Raw genomic sequence first — 19789 nt, 5'->3', positions numbered from 1 at the left:
CTCCATGTGTGAGGATTCTTGCTTAGTGGGACGAGGAGAAAGGACCACAATAAAGAGCCTGATTCTTGGATAGATCTATCCTCAAGTATGAATTAACAAGCTGGCATTTGATCAGACAGTATGCTTTTGTGAGTTAAGCTGGTGTCGGTCTTGTCCTTAACTGATCAATGACAGCTAGAGCCTGGACTCTATAAGTGCTGTCCATCCTGATACTTGTCTTGTGTTATTTTAGCATCAACAGTGTATACTTTAACTTACCTGCAGATTCTGTCTTTATATGGAAGTTCATCTGTTAAGGCTATGCCAAGACACCCTTTTTTGAAAGTATGCTATATTTTATTTGTAGCTATTACACAGCAACCTCACACATGTAAGAGACTGAGGTTTTTAATTTTAAACTCAAAAACTGTATCAACCATTTTCAAACTGGAACAAAACTGCAGAAGAGAGCTAATGAGCAATTTTGCTCTAGACTAAACATGGCAGCGAGCGTCCTGATGGGGTCATATACACATACTCCAGTGGTATGACAGGTTCAAAATAACACACAACAGGCAATTTAAGTCAATATACACACTGTTGTACCTTGGCAAGTTCAGACTTGAGCTACTGTGCCAGTCATTCTATAAACCTGGGGCTAATGAAAAGTTAGGTTTGTTAAGAAAATATGCAGCTGAGATTCTGACATATATATCAGTTACATGATGTCCATGCAGGTATGTGACCACCATGAACACATTACAGATAACACTGGCCATGTATGTGAATCCTACTTTTAAAGCTGTTTGATCAATAGATCCAAGGAAAAAGGCCAATTGCTTCGCTATCATTTTGGTTTTTATATCTGGCTTGGTTTAACATGTCCTAAAGTCCTCATGGCACTTAGCTGGACAGTATCAAAGTTAAAGTTAAAGGTCTATCACTAGAAGAGTTCTTAAATCTTGGAAACATTTTCTTCCTCTGAATGCCCAAATGATCCATGAGAGCAGATACTGCTAAAGTTATAGTAAACACATATACATATACAAATACTCTTACCATGAGTTACATTCCAAAAGGACTAAACTTGTTAACTAATCCTAAGCCCGAGGCACTTTTAACTAGCATACAGAACATACTGTATCTCAGAGCTAGGATATGCGTTCTGCATTCCTACTGGCATTCAAAAAAACATAAAAAAACAACCCTATCTGCCGATGTGAGTTAGGTGGAGATGCAACAATACCTGTGAATGACTGTGGCCAATTGTATGTAAGGTGGGATCAGAGAACAGAGTCTTTAAACGATAATCACCTAGTGACTTTGGTGTACATATTCTCATATAACTAGTGATGGGTCCAATGATATTTCAAGCTACAAAGAGGCAAGGAAGGAGCCCAGAACTCATCTGCCTTTGGGACAAATTAAGGGAGAATACCATCCATCATCCTTGACTCTGGGGGGCGGGGGGGAAAGACCCAGGACTACGTACCCTAGCAGAGAACAGTGTTTACAAAGAAAATATACAACTCAGAGCATTTTTAAGGAGAGTTTCTACCAGTGTAAAAGACAGCTTTAAAATATATATATATGTCAGCCACAGTACTGCCTGAAAAAGAGAACCATTTTTGGATGTTATTGGAGCACAGGCAATCTTAAATAACTAGAACATTGTCATCCTGGACTGGCATATATTCCTTTTGCTTACTGGTCAGGTGTATTTCTGTATTATCTTCTCTTCCCTCCTGCCCTCCCCCCACCTTCACCACAACTGGGATTCCGTGAGGGTTGGTGTAGGTCTTTTCAAAGAGTACAAAGCCATTAAAATGGTTGAAAGGCAACAAAACTTTGGAAGAGAAAGAGGCTTTTAGGTCACCCTCAAAGCTTTGGAAATGCCAAGAAACAGGGTACGGGACTTAGCATTGAAGCTGCGAGTTTCATACAAGCCAACTTCTGAACATGTGTTTGTTTATCCCCAGAAAGATACACGGGCCTATATTACAGAACTGCTTTCAAAGGACACTTGCCTTTTGTGAAGTCACAAATCACACATCATGTAACACGCTTTTACTTGCACTGACATCTAAAGATGTAGGCTGCTGTGATTGGTGACAAAAACAATACTTCCTATTTAATGAGAAGGCACAGAAATCAGTCTTACAGCCAGGGAATCAGAGAAGACATATTCTGTATATCTTGAAATTACTTTTCTTTGTTTTGTTTTATTTTATTTTATTTTTTTTTGCCTTGGAAAAGCTTCTATGCCTCCATCAGATGTTTTGAAAACAGAACTGCCTTTAAAAGAACAACAAACTAAGAGTACTTTATACTTCCCAATTTTTTCTCTTGTCCTTTGTTTGGTGTCACATAACAGCAAGCCATTTTTTTCCACATTCTATGTTTGTGTGTGTATGTGTATGAGTGTGTGTGTGTGTGTGTATGTATGTATAAAATAATCTCATAGGACAGATTTTAAGGCTTAATTAAGCATGTCTACTTTTTTAATGTTTATATAAAAACTCAGGTCTAGATTTGGCACTTAGAAGATAACAACCAAATTTGGTTGGAATCATATGTGCCTGCATCTATAGACCTAGAATTCTGGGAGAGAGAGGCCTGACAGTGGGGGAAAGGTTTGGTACCACAGCTATTACTAAACCGCATACACTGGAAATGAGAGAAATTTAGAAACATTTTCCTAAGTATAAACCAATCTGAAGTATATAGTATACCCCTTTTGAGAGTAATATTTTTTAAAGGTAATTTACATTTCCCTACACAACTGTTTGAAAAAAGGCCACTTTATAAAATGGTCCAATAGAAATATTTCCCAGTGGTATATCGAAGCATAAAAGCATCAAGAAAAGGTGTTATGTGTTTCATAAAAGCCAGTAAGTAACAAAGATCTGACATAGTTATTAAACTTCTCCAACTGCTAAATTCAGGCTTAGCTTAAATATTTACCAATTTGGATTGAAAAGCAAAAAACTTGTTTTCCATCTAGTTGGAAGTATTCAAGAAAAGGTCTTACTTTCAAGTGAGGTATATTGCAGGCAAAAGGTATCCATACATGTTGACAGGCAAAGTTAACTGACTTTGTAGTAATCGAACACAATTTCTAGGGTGACTTTCCAAAGATATAAGTGCCCAATACATGCACCATAAGCTTTACATTCTTGCCCTGTTAGTTCCAAATAGAATTCCAGGTTTTCTTTCACACAGAAAACCTTATCTCTCAATTTCTTCTTTGAAAAGTCAGACTATTAGCTATTACTTAGCTTTGTTATTTGGGGTTATTTTATTTATTACTATGAAGAATCTGTCATTCTATAAACTAATCAAATAATTAAATTTTTAAAAAAGGTGTCCATGAAGAATCTTCCTCACCCTCATGGACACAAGCATAGGCACAGAGCCTCCCTCATGCTTAGAAAAGATAAACAGTGATCCTAAGCCTGTGAAACTTGCATAGGAAACTGGGAGAGGTCAGGTTAGTGGAAGAAACAGTAGCCTTCTTATTTAAGCAGGGCAGTCACATTAGAATGGAATTTCTGCTCAGGGAAGGGTAGTACAGTGAGGGAAGGGGTCATATTTCTTTCATAGCATAGGTACCATATGAGGGTATGAAATGAAAGCCATTAATAGATCACTTTTTTTCTAGTACACGCAGCAATTTTCCTTCAGTTGTTTCCTCTCTGTCATGAGACTCCTGACTACAGATATCTACTGGGCTTTTACCAGTGCACAAATATTTGGATCTCACTGAACTTTTTTCCTCTCTCAGATTTTCAAATCCAATTGAAAAACAGGGAGGTGTTAATGGAACATGTTAGGAAATAAAATGAAAACAGACCAAATAAATTGACAGATCTTTAGGCTGAAATTGATTCTATGTTTCTAAATCTTCAATAAAATAAGATAGTCTTTTTTAAAAATTTCATTTTTGCTTTTGGTAATACCAGTGTTGCTCTTTACCGCGTCTCAGTTTAAAATCATATTGAAAAGATATTTTCACTACTGATTAATTTTATTCTAGGTCTAAAAAATAAAGTTTGGTACTATGTACTGCCCTTGTTTAGGTCTGTAGAAACAAATCTGAGACTCTTAAACTAACTTTTCATAGGATTTACAAAATTACTGTGTCCTGCCATTTGCTTTTTTCCTTTTCCTGAAAATAACGTAACATCCTGTATTTGGAGTATCATGCTAGTTAATGAACTGTGAAATTCAGACTGAGATATAGGAAAAGGCCTTGGGTATAAGAAAGACCCAGAATAGACTCACTCATAACAGATGATTGGTACTGTCATCTTCTTTGACATCTTCCTACAAAGCCAGGGTTAGATGGAGTCTCCAGATCAAAATGATTTGCACAAATCATACTTTTTTCCCCAGAAGTAATAAGTCAAATAACTGGAAACATCTGATGATTTAGGCTATATAAGCCAGTGATCAAATTGTGGAAAGAGAAGGATCAGAGAATATATAATAGAAAATCACCTTATTGCTTAAAAATGAAAGAAACAAGGCAAGAATCAGAATAAGGCAAATTTTAAAAAATGGACTCTGTTTAGAATGAAAAAAAACTAATAAATTAGTTCTTTACAAACACAGAATTGAAACAGCTACCAATGGAAGGTAAGTAAAGAAAAAAATGGCTCTTATTTGCATATAAAAAAGATAACCTGAATGATTTAGTGTTCTTCCTCTAAAGAGGAAGGTTGTTTTGGGTTCATAGTTTAGCTATGGACAAGAAATCAAGGAGCTACCCTGGCTCTTCTTTCCTACTTCTAACACTTAAGTTAAAAGGCACTTCTTTCTTACAGAGGAAAGTAACCAATAAGTCTTTAGAAATGTCTGTGTTTACCACTGGATGTGTTAGTATCGAAGATGGCTCTTTCACTAAGAACTCATTTTTGAGCTTAAACCACCAGATAGAGTATTCAGAATAGACATCTTGGGTGAGGACATGGATTGTGTTGGCAACGGGAGTTCTGAAAATGCTGATATCATAGAGTGCATGACCCAAACTGCCAGAGGCCTACTCTACCACAGCATGTGAAAGCAGGTAAACCATGACTGAATATCCAATAGGAAAGTGTACATAAAGTATATCAGTCCCAAGAAGAAGATCTGGTGTTTAAACAATAAGGAACACATCCCTTCTCCAAAGAGTATTTAGGCCTCTTAAAAGAATGAACTTTTTTCAAAAGTGTACATTAGCACAAGGTGATAAAAATAGTGCCAATTGTATGTAAAAATCCACACACTTGATGTGATGTCTACAGAAGCAAAACCACTTGTTTTCACAAAAAAGACCTAAGAAAAGGTCTGTTTTAAGAAAACTCGGATGAGCACATAGGCCACATATAAGCCAGGGTCTAAAGCACTGAGAGTTTCCATTGTTTCCTGAATTGATGTTGAAAATACTATTAATAAATGACACTAATTTGGATCCCACCAATTTGGAATTGATCATTTTAGAATGTAGTGGATTCAAATTTATCTATGGAACAACTATGAAAAGGTGAATTGGCTAAGTGAGTATTATAAGACCTGGCTTTCATGTGTATTTGGGAGAACAAGTGTAACTTAAGAAAACTATTTCTTTATATGTTCTAAACCACCAAGCAGCCAGCACTCATGCTAACAATTAAGGATCATTTTGATTTATTCCTCAGGCAAATGTTGGGGTCTCTATAGGCAATAATGTTAGCTTATATCTTATGACTAAATATATCTGACAGTAAAATTTTCTTTTAAACTATATGGTGATTCAGTTACCTGTTGCACATCATCTCTTCATCCCCTTAATAAGAGCTTAATTCTCCACTATGACAATATTTCCACTTTGTTCTCATGCTATAGCAGTGAGGGTAGAAAAGTAGGGAAGTTGGGTCATTAAGGAAAACAGAACAATGGAACCAGCCTAGTATCTCAGCTGAAAGGCAATATTTCTAAAGTTAAATCCCATCCTAGAACAATAATATAATCTTTCTCTTACCTACATTGTGGGCTGCTCGAAGTGCATATACTGATCACTTAATAAGTAAAGGCCCTAAATCCCCTTCCAGACTCTTAAGTGGAAGGAGGGGTGCTCTGGCCTTACCCATTTAAGCTAATTGGAAAAGCAGGATGGCCTTCTTTTTGACAAGGATGATTGTGGGTACCTGCACGTGTACCTAGCATGGAAGCAGATAAGTAGCTCACTGTTGCTTGGAGCAGCCTGCTTCCTTAGTGCTAGCCTTTGAGATGCCTGTGTCCCCATACATGCCCATTTCCCCAGAGAAGCCCATGGCTCCAGAGATGCTGATGTCTTCAGAGATGCCTGTGGCCCTAGAGATGCCCATAGCCCCAGGGATGCCTCTGGCTTCAGAAATTCCTGTGTCTCCAGAGCAGCCTACATTCCCAGAAATATTTATGGCCTTAAGGCGACCCATGATCCCACAACAGTCATGGTGGTGGTCTGCACACTGGCTTGTTACTGGATCCATCTGAGCTTGGAGGCCTCCTTCCCTGGACAGGGTGCCATACTCCATCAAGATACAGAGGTCTCCATCAATACTCATCAAGTCAAGTGGATTTATCAAAGGACTTCCCAGATGCTGAGGTAATAACTGAGAGCAGGTACAGACTTGTTCTGGTGACTCATCATGGGCTTTCAATTTCTGTCATGGAAGAAAGGAATGGGTGAAAAGAATTAGAAACAGGAGAAAAACTACGTAATATTACATTATCTTGCAGAGATCCTGCCTGGTATCACTGATATGGTAACAAATGACCTTTTGCCCCCTCTTTACCTCCAAACAATTTTTCTTCATCACCTGAGATAGTACTTTAAAAAGCCCTACCTTTAAAGATCCTCAAAGGTCTTGTGTCTATAAAAGATCTCTTTTCTCAAAAATACAATTTTATTATTAGGAGCAGGGAGGGCAAAAGAGAGGCTCACTGATACTTAATGAATACTGCTATGTGCTGGACACTTTACATATAGTCTTTCCTTTTACACTCATAAGAATCCTGTTAGTATTAGCTGTATTTTATAGATGAGAAAACTGAGGCTCACAGAATTTAAGCGAGTCACTCAAATTCACATTTAGGAAATAGAGCTGGGATCTGACTCTGTTTCTTCTTAATGCCAAAGTCTATAACCTGTCTACTACCTTACTTATTCTATCTCCAATGAATATTTTCACTTTAATGTATAACACAATAATTCACTGATACTTTACAACAGTGATTCTTAACTTTCTAGGGGTCATAGATCCCTCTGAAAATATGAAGAAAATGATGGAACTTCTCATAAAACTACATGCATACACATGTGCACATGAGACAGCACAAAAAAAGTTTTTAGGTATACTTTCACAGGCTTCACAGATGCCCCAAAGGGCATCTTTGGATACCTACAGGGTTAATGGACTCTGAACAAGAGCTCTTGCCTTAAGGAACAAGCATATCACTTTTATTTTTCTAGAAATAACAAAATCTCATAAACACACACACAGAGTGATAACCCCTGGAGAGAAGAACTAAATAGTTAGGTGGCTGAGGAAGTTTTTTAAACTCTTATTCATTTTGTATATTTTTATATTGTGCATATTCTAACTGTACACTTGAACTGCCTTTTTAAAATGATGACAGGGCTATCTGGGAAATAATATTATGGGCCACTTTTGTTTTTCTTCTCTGTATTAAAAAAGAATGTTAATAATTTTAATGTATATACTTTAAAAGAAAGGAAGCCTTAACTTTTTTTTTTACTTTAGAATCAAATAATGATCTGATTCAATATAGAATAAATCTGATCTTCTCTCGGAAAACAGGCAGGAATAAGTGAGAGGGCTATCATGAATAAGGCACTTGCTCTGGGAGCCTTGTTGCTAATAGCTAAAAGAGAGAACAGAAGACCCTAGGGAAAAGTTTTCCTTCTTCCAGTTCTGCCTATCACTTGGTCTTCTCAGGGCTGCTTATTTCCCTTGTTTCCTATGATTTTAAGTCATGCTTCAGTTTTCAAGTTTCCTTCTTCTTCCTTCTTTTCCTTCTTCGTCTTTCTTTTTATTTTTTTTAAATAAATGGAACCAAGTAACTGACTATTACCTCTCAAGAGGACATTCAAAAGTTTGGAACCTGATGTAATCAAAATACATTTACTTTCACAATAAAAGGATATTTGATTACTTATAAGGTAAAGCTATGCCTTATCTGGCCTATACTGGTTCACGCTCAGTTCCTAAACAGCACATCTCTCCCAAGAATTCTTTTATAAGAGGTAACCCTCCCCTCTTTCCTTCAAACACGCCATTAAGAACCCCAAGAATCCAGAAGAAGCTCAGCATTTTCTTTATTTTGAAAAGAAATCCTTGTTGACTTGTTTAACCTATAATTAAAAACATGTGTCTGGTTTTGCTGGTATAATAAAGCAAAATGAACACATAGAGCATGACCACTCAAAGAACTGTTTACTATCTACATGAGAAGAAAATGAGAATTTTTATAAGGTTTTCCTAATTGAAAATATAAAAATTTCATTTTTCCTATAAGTAAACCCAAGATACAATAACAAATACCAGTATAACTTGCCTTTTGTTTCCCCTAATAATTACACCCAGGTCAAAATTGGGGAACCAATCCACTTGTTTAACTAGCTGAGTGTGATATTTACCACTTTCTATGGGGAGTAAGAAAAAGATTTGTGCCTTAGTCCCTTGTAGCCATAGGACACCTGGACACCAGAAGATATAACAAGTCAGTCAGGCAGCTTCTCACAAGTACTAAGTGGGCTGGGAATACTCAGAAGAGGCAAAAGGATCTCATTTTGAGATTCTTCTCTCTACCCCTTATAGTTTGTGCACATCTGCCTCCAGCATTGTTCTCTGCTTCTTAATTTCTAGGAGGCTCTCAAGCATACTCTGCTTGGGATGAAGCCCTTTGTCAAAGCGGTTATACATCCCACAACCAGAACCTTGAATAAACAAAAAGAACAAAAAGTGGGTTAGTTCAGCTGGAAGAATAGGTTACTTATGTTTTCTTGTGTCAAGAAAGTATTAGCCTGGTAGGTTAGCATATCTCAAAAATAAGGTAATTTTGACATAAAAAAGACTGAACATGCTCATAACTGAAGAGTAAAGTTCCTAGCAGAAAGAGCTCTTCTGAAAGAGACACTTTGGACTTGAGCAAATTTGAGCCAATTTTTAAAAATTAAATTAAACTTTTTATTTTGAAATAATTATAGATTCACATGCAGTTTTAACAAATAATAAAGAGTTACATCATCAAGATGACAAACTTGGAAGCTCCAGGCCCTTGTTCTCCCATGGCAATACTAAATAAATAACGATAGATGGACCAATGTAGCTTTGTGAGACCTCTAGAAACCAGGTAAGAAGCTGCAGCAATCAAATGCCTAACCAAGAAAAATTGTGCCCAAAATGGTAGAAAAAGTCATAGTGCTTTTGCTTATCTTTGCCCTACCCCCTCACCAGCACAGCATGATAGAATTCGCAGTATGGTGTCCAATTCCCATTTCCTTTATTAGGTCAGAAGAAAAAGAGTGGAAGTTGTTTGCAATGTTCTGCCTTGTCTATGGGGAGTCAAAGGGATTGATTTTTGTCTCACCTGCCTTGAAGCACTGACTGGAACAGTGGAAGCAGTGGCAGTAGAGAGGAGTAGGGGGTCTGTAGACACATGGTGCCTATGAGCAAGAGATTATGGACAGAGGAATACAAGAGAACTTCCAAGGCTTCTGAAACCCAGGGGTAAGACTCTCAGTGAAACTAGTACATTTAAAGCAGCTGGGAAAATTGGAAACGTGAATAAAAGCACATACAAAGACCCAGGGAAGACACATCTCCAGAAAAGGTTTGAGTGGGACCTGAGCCTTTAAACTGCCTGATGACTGTAGGTTTCTGCATGAATAGAGCCAGTCCTCAAAGACATGGAGAGGTAGCTAATTTATAAATACCCAAATTTCAACAGAAGATGAGGCATAAAGAGAAATGAAGAAACATAGTCCATTCAAAGGAACAAAATAAGTATCTAGAAACCAACCCTAAGAAACTCAGGCCTCTGGCTTACTTGACAAAAAATTAAAAACAAGTAATTTAAACATACACAGTGAGCTCAAAAAGAATGTGGAAAAATAAACAAAATAAGGAAACTGATTTAGGAACAAAATGATACGGTCAATGAGATAAAAATGAGAAAAAAAAAGAGAGAACCAAACAGAAACCTTGGAGTTAAAGAAACACACATAAAAAAAACTATTCAAAGAAGATTTAATATGTATTCTCCTCAAACTTATCCAACAAATTGAGAAGGAGGCAATACTTCCTAACTCATTTTATGAGGCCAATACTACCTTGATACCAAAACCTGGTAAAGATAACACAAATAAAGAAAACTACAAACCAATATCTCTCATGAACACAGATGCAAAAATTCTAAATAAGAAACTAGTGAACCGAATACAGCAACATATTAAAAAGATTATACACCACGATCAAGAGGGCTTCATCTCAGAAGCACAGGGATGGTTCAACACACACAAATTGATTAATGTGATACACCACATAAACAATTAAAAAATAAGAATCATATGATCATATCAATTGATGCAGAAAAAGGCTTCGACAAAATACAGCATCCATTTATGATCAAAACACTTAATAAAATTTGTACAGAAGGAAAGTACCTTAACTTAATAAAGGTCATAAATGACAAACCCTCAGCCCACACTATACTTAATGTGAAAAACTAAAAAAACTTTCCTTTAAGATCAGAAACAAAGCAAGGCTGCTCACTATCGCCACTGTTATACAATATAACACCGGAGCTCCTAGTAATCAAGTGCAATCAGTCAAGAGAAAGATATAAAAGGCAACCAAATAGGAAATGAAGAAGTCAAACGGCCACTATTTGCAGATGACATGATTCTCTATATAGAAAACCATAAAGATTCCACAACAACACTACTAGAAACAATAAGCAAATACAGTAAAGTTTCTGGATGCAAAATCAATGTTCGAAAATTCATAGTGTTCCTGTACTCTAATGATGAAGTGCCAGAAAAAGAAGTGGAAAAAATAATGCCTTTTGCGATTCCAATGAAGAGAATAAAATACTAGAGAATAAATCTAATGAAACATGGGAAGGACAAATATAATGAAAACTATAAAGCCCTAAGAAATGAAATCAAAGAAAAAAAAAAAGGAATGGAAAGATATTTTGTTTTCTTGGATTGGAAGAATCAACATAGTTAAAATGACCATATTATCTAAAGCATTATACAGATTTAATGTCATCCCCATCAAAATCCCATTGGCATTTCTTAAAGAAATAGAACAAAAACTCATCATATTTGTATGGAAGAATGAAAGACCCTTACTTGCCAAAGCCATCCTGAGAAAAGAGAACAAGGCTGGAGGCATCACTCTACCCAACTTCAAATTATACTACAAAACAACAATAATCAAGATGGCATGGTATTAGCAGAAAAACAGACACACAGACCAGTGGAACAGAATTGAGAGTCCAGAAGTAAACCTATGTATATATAGGCAAATAATTTTCAACAACAACAACAACAACAACAACAACAACAACAACAACAACAAAAGCCAAAAACATACAGTGGAGAAAGGAAAGCCTCTTCAATAAATGGCACTGGGAAAATGGGAAAGCCACCTGCAAAAGAATGAAACTAGACTGTTGCCTATCACCACACATCAAAATGAACTCAAAATGGATTAAGGACCTGAATATTAAGACCAGAAACAATAAATTGCATAGAAGAAAACATAGGAACTAAACTCAAGGACCTTGGACTTAAAGAGGATTTTATCAATTTGACCTCAAGGGCAGGGGAAGTAAAACAATAATAAATGAATGAGACTGCATCAAACTAAAAACCTCTGCACAGCAAAAAAACAAAACAAAAAACAAAAAGAACAACCATCAACAAGGTAAAGAGATAATTATCTCAATGAGAAATTATACTTGCAAGCAATGCCTCTGATAAGGCCCTAATATCCAAAATATACAAAGAACTCATATAACTTAATAACATCAAAAAAACAAATGATTCAATCAAAAAATGGGCAGAAGACCTGAACAGACACTTGTCCCAAAAGGACATATAAATGGCCAACAAACAAATGATAAGATGTTCATCTTCAATAGCTATTAGGGAAATGCAAATCAAAACCACAAGATACCATCTCACACCTGTTAGAAAGGCTATAATTAACAGGACAAGTAATAACAAATGTTGGCGATGATGTGGAGAAAAAGAAACCCTCATATGCTGCTGGTGGGGATGCAAACTGGTACAGCCACTATGGAAAACAGTATGGAGGTTACTCAAAAAATTAAAAATGGATAACCTTTTGCCCCAGCAATTGAACTTCTGGGTATTTATCCAAAGAAAACCAAACAATAATTTGTAAAAATGTCTATGCACTCCAATATTCATGGCAGTACAATTTACAATAGCCAAGATAAGGAAGAAATCTAAATGCCCATCAACAGATGACTGGATAAGGAAATTATAGTTTATATATACAATGGAATATTATTCAGCCATTAAAAAAAATGAAATGCTATCACTTGCAATGGCATGGATGGACCTAGAGGTTATTATGCTGAGTGAAATAAGTCAGACAGAGAAAGGTAAATACCACATGGTTTCACTTATAAATAGGATTTAAGGAACAAAAAGAACAAGCTAATAAAGAACACACAAATATAGAGAACACTTTGGTGATGGACAGAGGGGAGGGGAGATGGGAGTCTAGGAGAACAGGGTGAAGGGTTAAAGAACTACAAATTAGTAGTTGATAGCTGGTCATGGGGATGGGGAGCATGGCAGAGGGAATGTAGTTAGCATTAATATGATGGCTAGGTGGAAGGCTAGGGGAGGAAGGGAGCAATTGGGAGGATCATTTTATGAACTATATAGATGTCTAACCAAAGTAGTGTATACTTAAAACTAATTTAAATAAATAAACAAAATAATCATATCAAGATACTATGAACAATTGTATGCCAACAATAACCTATATAAAATGGGTAAATATTGAAAAACATACAAACTATCGAGATTGAATCATGAAGAAATAGATAATCAAAACAATTGTACATGTAGTAAGGATACTGAATCTAATAAAAAACCTCCCAATGAAGAAAAGCACAGGACCAGTGGGCTCAATGGTAAATTATAACACATTTAAAGAAGAATCGACACCAATCCTTTTCAAACTCTTCCAAAATTTTTTTTTTATTGTGGTGAGATTGGGTAATGAAATCCAGTAACTCTCAAGAGTACAAATCAACAGTAAGGCATATGTGTATGTGTATGTGTATGTGTATGTGTATGTGTATGTATATGTAGCATTGCGCTCACTGCCCATAGTTAGATTTCTTTCTGTCATCACATATTTGACCAGTTTTACCAAATCTATATCCCTCCACCCCTTACCCCCAACTCTCTAGTAACCACTAGTGTATTGGCTATGTCCATGAGACTTTGTTTGTTTGTTCTGTTCATTTGTTGCTCTTAGGATTATATACCACATATAAGTGATGACGTGGTTTTCAACTTTTTCTGTCTGACTTATTTTGTTTAGCATGATTATCCTGAGGTCCATCCAAGTTGTTGCAAATGGCAGTATTTCATCTCTTCTGATGGCTGAGTAATATTCCATTGCATATAGGTACCACAGCTTCTTATGCAATCATCTATTGTAGGAAACCTTGGTTGCTTTCATGTCCTGGACACCATGAATAATTCTGCTTTGAACATCAGTGTGAAAATATCTTTTCAGATATGGGGTTTCAAGTCTTTGGGGTAAATACCCAGTAGAGGGATTGCTGGATCATATGGTAGATCAATTCTTAGTTTTTTGAGGAACCTCCATAGCGTTTTCCATAGTGGCTGTACCAATTTGCAGTTCCACCAGCAGTTTAATCCACATCTTGCCAACATTTGTCATTACTTGTCCTGTTGACAACAGCTATTCTAACAGATGTGAGATAGTATTTCATTGTGGTTTTGATTTGCATTTCCCTAATAGCTAGCGATGTTGAGCATCTTTTCATGTGCTTGTTGGCCAAATTATATGTCTTCTTGGGAGAAGTGTCCGTTCTGGTCCTAAACTCATTTTTTGACTGGATTATTTGTTTGTTTTTTGTTGTTTTTATTGAGTTGAGTTCTTTGTATATTTTGGACATTATCAGAGGTGTTGCTTGCAAATATATTTTCCCATATAGATGGTTGTCTCTTTACCTTGCTGACGGCTTCTTTTGCTGTGCAGAAGCTTTTTATTTTGATGAATCTCATTCATTCATTATTGCTTTTACACACCTTGCTATTGAGGTCAAATTCATAAAATCCTCTTTAAGTCCAAGGTCCATGAGTTTAGTTCCTATGTTTTCTTCTATGCAATTTATTGTTTCTGGTCTTATATTCAGGTCTTTAATCCATTTTGAGTTCATTTTGGTGCGTGGTGATAGACAACAGCCTAGTTTCATTCTTTTACAGGTGGCTTTCCAGTTTTTCCAGTGCCATTTATTGAAGAGGCTTTCCTTTCTCCACTGTATGTTTTTTTAGGTCTTTTGTTGAAAATTATTTGCCCATATAAATATGTTTTGATTGCTGTCACTTTGTAGTATAATTTGAAGTTGGGGAGAGAGATGCCTAAAGCCTTGTTCTTTTTTCTGAGGATGGATTTGGCAATTTGGGGTCTTTTGTGCTTCCATATAAATCTGATGATATTTTTCTTCTGTTTTAAAAAACACCAATGGGACTTTGATAGGGACTGCATTAAATCTTTATAATGCTTTAGGTAATAAAGTCATTTTAATTATGTTGATTCTTCTAATCCAAGAATGCAGACTATCTTTCCATTTCTTTGTATCTTTTTCAATTATTTTCAATAGGATTTTATAGTTTTCATTACAGGTCTTTCACATGTTTTGTTAGATTTATTCCTCAGTATTTTATTCTTTTTGTTGCAACTGCAAAAGGAATTATTTTTTCCACTTTTTTTCTGACACCTCATTATTTGAGTATAGGAATAGTATGGATTTGTTTGTTTGTTTTTATTGAAACATAATAGACAATTAGTTGCTTATATTTACATTGTAAAATTCAATGAGCTTTTTTTCAATTATAATTGGCATACAATAATATACTCGGTTCAGTTGTATAGCTTAGAGACCAGAGAGCTACATAACTCACAAAGTGATCACCCTACTAAATCTAGTACCTCTCTTCCCCCTTACAAATTTATTACATCAACTATCTTCTACAACTACAATCTATATCTCCATGTCTATCCACTTATAACTCTTAATCCTTTTGCCTTTTTTTTGTCCCTCTAACCACCCTCCCATGTAGTAGTCCTCTAAATATTCTCTATATCTATGAGTTTATTTTCGCATTTGTTGTTGTTGTTCTTGATTTTGTTCTTTAGATTCCACATGTATGTGAAATCAAGCATAATTTGTCTTTCTCTATCCTTCTCATTTCATTCAGTATAATAACCTCTAGGTCCATCAAGGCAATATCTTTCTCCATCCCCTTCCTTGTAGTCTGTGTATGTCTTTTAATCCAAAGTGAGTCTCTTATAGGCAGCATATATAGGGGTCTTGTTTTCTAATTCATTCAGACACTCTATCTTTTGGTTGGAACACTTATATCTTTTCCATTTGAGGTACTTATTGATAGGAATGTAGTTATTACTATTCTTTATTACTGTTTTTGATCTATGATTTTTCTTCTTAAAGAAGTCCCTGGCTTGGTGATGATAAGTTCCTTTAGCTTATTTTTGTCTGGGAAACTCTTTATCTGTCTTTCAACTCTAAAAGATAGTTTTAATGTATAAAGTATTATGGGTTTTCATCACATCAAATATTTTGTGCCAAGCTCTTCTGTCCTGAATAGTTTCATTTGAGAAATCAGCTGCCAATCTTATAGTAACTGTTTTTCTCTTGCTGCTTTTAAGACTCTCTCTTTGTATTTAACCTTCGGCATTTTAATTATGATGTGTCTTGGTGTGGGCCTCGTTAGGTTCCTGTTTTGGGGGGCTCTCTGAGCTTCCTGGGGTTTTACGTCTATTTCCTTCACCAGGTTAGGGATGTTTTCCATCATTATTTCTTCAAATAGATCTTCAACATCTTGTTTTCCTTCAGGTATACCTATGAATGGATATTTTTACCTTTAGTAGTGTCCCATAGATTCCTTACATTATTGTTATAGTCTAGGCTTCTTTTTTCATGCCATGATAATTGAGTGTCCTTGGTTTTCCCATCCTCTATATAGGTCATTTGATCCCCTTCTTCATTCACTTTGCTTATTCCTTTTAATATTCTACTCATCTCAGATAGTGTGTTCTTCATATATGATTGGTTCCCTTTTATAAGTTCCATTTCCAATTTTATGTTTTTTATCTCTTTGTTGAAGTTCTCACTAAATTCATCTATACTTCCCATAAGTTCATTGAGCATCTTTATAATCAGTGTTTCGAACTCTGCATCTGTTAGATTGCTTGACTCCATTATTCCTGGATCTCTGTTCTGTTTTCTCATGGTTTCTGCTTCTTTGTCTTCTGATTTTGGCTGCTTCTTTGTGTCTGTTTCTATGTACTAAGCAAAGCTCCTAAGTCTCCTGGTCTTATTAGGTTATTAGGGTAGATTTGTGTAGCAGGTAACTAGTGGCACAGTACTGAGAGGGGTTCAGCTTCAGGCCGAATTGAGCTCAGTCTTGTACCCCTCTGGGACCTCCTGTTAAGATTCAGCAAGCAATCCACAGATACTGTGCTTATAGTTACCTCAATAGGCCACACCAGAAACCGAGGTCAGCTGCTACCAGTGTGACTCTTGGAGGTGGCTCAGCAAGGAGCACCAGACTTGCTAAGGACACAGCCGAATGTGGCTTGGATGGGGCCGGGAGTTGGGTGAAGCAGAGTTTCATAGCATCCTCTGGGTAGTGTGACTTCTGTTATCTGGTTTGATGACATCTTCACTAAGACGGCACACTGGGAGTGGTGAGGGTTCAACAGAGGAACAATGCATATCGCTGCCACATCTGTACAGAGCGACTCTTGCCTCAGCCCTCAGTCCAATCAACTCAGTGTACCCCTATAAGTCCCTGGTGTCTCTTGCACAAACAAGCACTGTTGCTCAGAGCAAGCAGATCCATCACCATGAAAGTCTGCTCACAAACATGGCCCCTTTAAGAGGCATCTGCCGCTGCTGGCTGCCACTGCCACTGTAGCAGCCTGTGTCCCACTCAGCCACTTGGGACCAGGCAACCCTGCATCCTCACCCCATTCTACCTTTTGTCGTGGCAGGGTGATTTCTCAGGTTTCTCTCTAGTTGTTTGTGTTGTTCATCTAGATCCCAGGAGATTTTTCCTTGCTGTCTACTCCGTGTTTCTGTCGCAACTTTGATTTGGTTTCCAGAGGGATGAACAAAGCCTCTATCATCTATACCATTTTTCCCACTCCCCTGCTATGGATTTTTGAACATTGATTTTGTATCCAGAAACTTTACTGTTTGCTTATTGTTTCTAGTAGTGTTTTTGTGGAGTCTTTAGGGTTTTCTATATAGAGAATCGTGTCATCTGCAAATTGTGACAGTTTGACTACTTCATTGCCTTTTATATCTTTCTCTTGCCTGATTTCCCTTGAAAGTACCTTTAATGTTATACTGAGTAACAGTGGAAATAGTGGGAAGCCTTGTCATGTTCTCGAACTTAGACATAAGGTTCTTAGTTTTTCACCATTCAGTATAATGTTGGATGAGGATTTGTAATATATGACCTTTATTATATTATGGTAATTTCCTTCTACACCAATTTTGTTAAGTGTTTTGATCATAAATAGATGCTGTATCTTGTCGAACGCTTTTTCTGCATCTACTGAAATGATCATATGATTCTTATTTTTTAATTTACTTATGTGGTGTATCACTTTAATCGATTTGCTTATGTCGAACCATACCTGTGTCCATGGGATGAAGCCCACTTGGCCAGAACATATCTTTTTAATATGTTGCTGTATTTGGTTCTCTAATAACTTATTTAAGATTTTTACATCTCTATGAGATATTTTTCTGTAGTTTCTTTTTTGTGTGTTATCTTTACCAGGTTTTGCTATCAGGGTAATATTGGTCTCATTATATGAGTTTGGAAGTATTGCCTCCTCTTTAATTTTTTGGAAGAGTTTGAGAATAGGTATTAAATCTTATTTGAATGTTTGGTAGAATTCACTGGTGAGGCCATCTGTTCCTGAACTTTTACTTTTTGGTAGGTTTCTGATAATTGTTTCCACATCCGTACAGCTGATTGGGCTATTTAGATTTTCCAGTTCTTCTTGATTCAGTCTAGGAAGGTGGTATCTTTCTAAGTACTTGTCCATTTCTTCTAGGTTTTTAAATTTCGTGGTATATACTTTTTCAAAGTACTCCTGTATGATCCTTTGTATTTCTGTGGTGTCTGTTAATTTCCTCCTTTTCACTCTGATTTTATTTGTTACCTTTCTCTTTTTTCTTTAGTGAGTCAGGCCAGGGTTTTGTCAATTTTATTAACCTTCTCAAAGAACCAGCTCTTTGTTATATTTCTATTTCTATTGCTTTTTGTTTTCAATTTTATTTAGTTCTGCTCTAATTTTGATTACATCCTCCTCTCTGCTGACTTTGGGTTTCATTTGTTCTTGTTCTAGTTTTTTAAGATGAAGCATGAGGTTGCTTATTTGGGCTTGTTCTTGTGTTTTGAGGAGGCCTGTAATGATATGAACTTTCCTCTTAATACTTGTTTTGCCATATCCCAAAAGTTTTGATATGTTGTACTATCATTTTCATTCATTTCTATGTATCTCTTGATCTCTCTTTTTATTTCTTCTCTGACCCAGTCATTCTTCAATAGGATGTTGTTCAATCTCCATATATTTGTGGTCCTTCTCATTATTATTATTTTTTTTTACAGTTCATCTCCAGCTACAAGATATTATGTTCAGAGAATATGGTTGATTTCAACCTTCTTATTTGTCGAGACTATCTCTGTGTCACATTATGTGGTCGATCATTAAGAATGATTCATGTGCACTAAAGAAGAATGTATAAGAAGCTGTTTTGGAATGGGAGGCTCTGTATATGTCAATTATGCCCAGTTGGTCTAATGCATCATATAAGAATGTTATTTCCTAATTGAGCTTCTGTTTGGATGATCTGTCCATATCCGACAGTGGAGTATTTAGGTCCCCTACCATGACAGTATTTTGATCTGTTTCTCCCTTTAGTGCTGTTAGTAATTGCTTTATATATTTTGGGGTTCCCTGATTGGGAACATAGATATTAATAAATGTTATGTCTTCTTGATGCAGATTCCCTTTATCATTATGAAGTGTCCCTCTATCTTTTTTTACCTTTTTTATTTTGAAGTCTATTTTGTCTGATACTAGTACTGCTTCCCCTGCTTTTCCCTGAATGCATTTGCTCTGATTATCATTTTACACCTTTTCATTTGAATCTACATTTGTCTCTAGAACTGAGGTGTGTCTGCTGGAGGCATCATATGTTTGGGTTTTGTTTTTTGATCCAATCTGCAACTCTGTGCCTTTTAATTGGTGAGTTAAGTCCATTTACATTTAGTGTGATTGTTGATATATAAAGTTTTCCTATAGCCATTTTATTTTTTGCTTTCTGGTAGCTTGGTGTTTCCATTATTTCCTTGTCTTTGTGTTTGTTTTATTTTAGTTGGCTTTTGTGGGTTTTCTCTCTGGTTCTCATTTTATGTCATATACTTCAGTTC

The 19789-nt window shown here is 36.2% G+C and overlaps 1 protein-coding gene across 6 annotated transcripts in view; it reads right to left on the bottom strand.

Moving 5' to 3' along the window:
• Window positions 1-371: 371 nt before the first annotated feature.
• Window positions 372-19789, bottom strand: part of MTMR8 (myotubularin related protein 8) — a 162683-nt gene continuing 143265 nt past the window's right edge. For 5 of the 6 annotated variants that reach the window (XM_036226703.1, XM_036226705.1, XM_036226704.1 and 2 more), the window contains one exon: window positions 372-6647. In XM_036226703.1, coding sequence (XP_036082596.1) covers window positions 6186-6647 — 462 coding nt within the window. In that variant the 3' untranslated portion in view covers window positions 372-6185. The remainder of the gene's footprint in view (window positions 6648-19789) is intronic. The other variant, XM_036226710.1, reaches the window with a different exon arrangement.

Source organism: Rousettus aegyptiacus, unplaced genomic scaffold, assembly GCF_014176215.1.
Source record: "Rousettus aegyptiacus isolate mRouAeg1 unplaced genomic scaffold, mRouAeg1.p scaffold_m13_p_9, whole genome shotgun sequence".
In the NCBI taxonomy this organism is placed as follows: Eukaryota; Metazoa; Chordata; class Mammalia; order Chiroptera; family Pteropodidae; genus Rousettus; species Rousettus aegyptiacus.
This window is presented reverse-complemented; position numbering and strand designations above follow the sequence as displayed.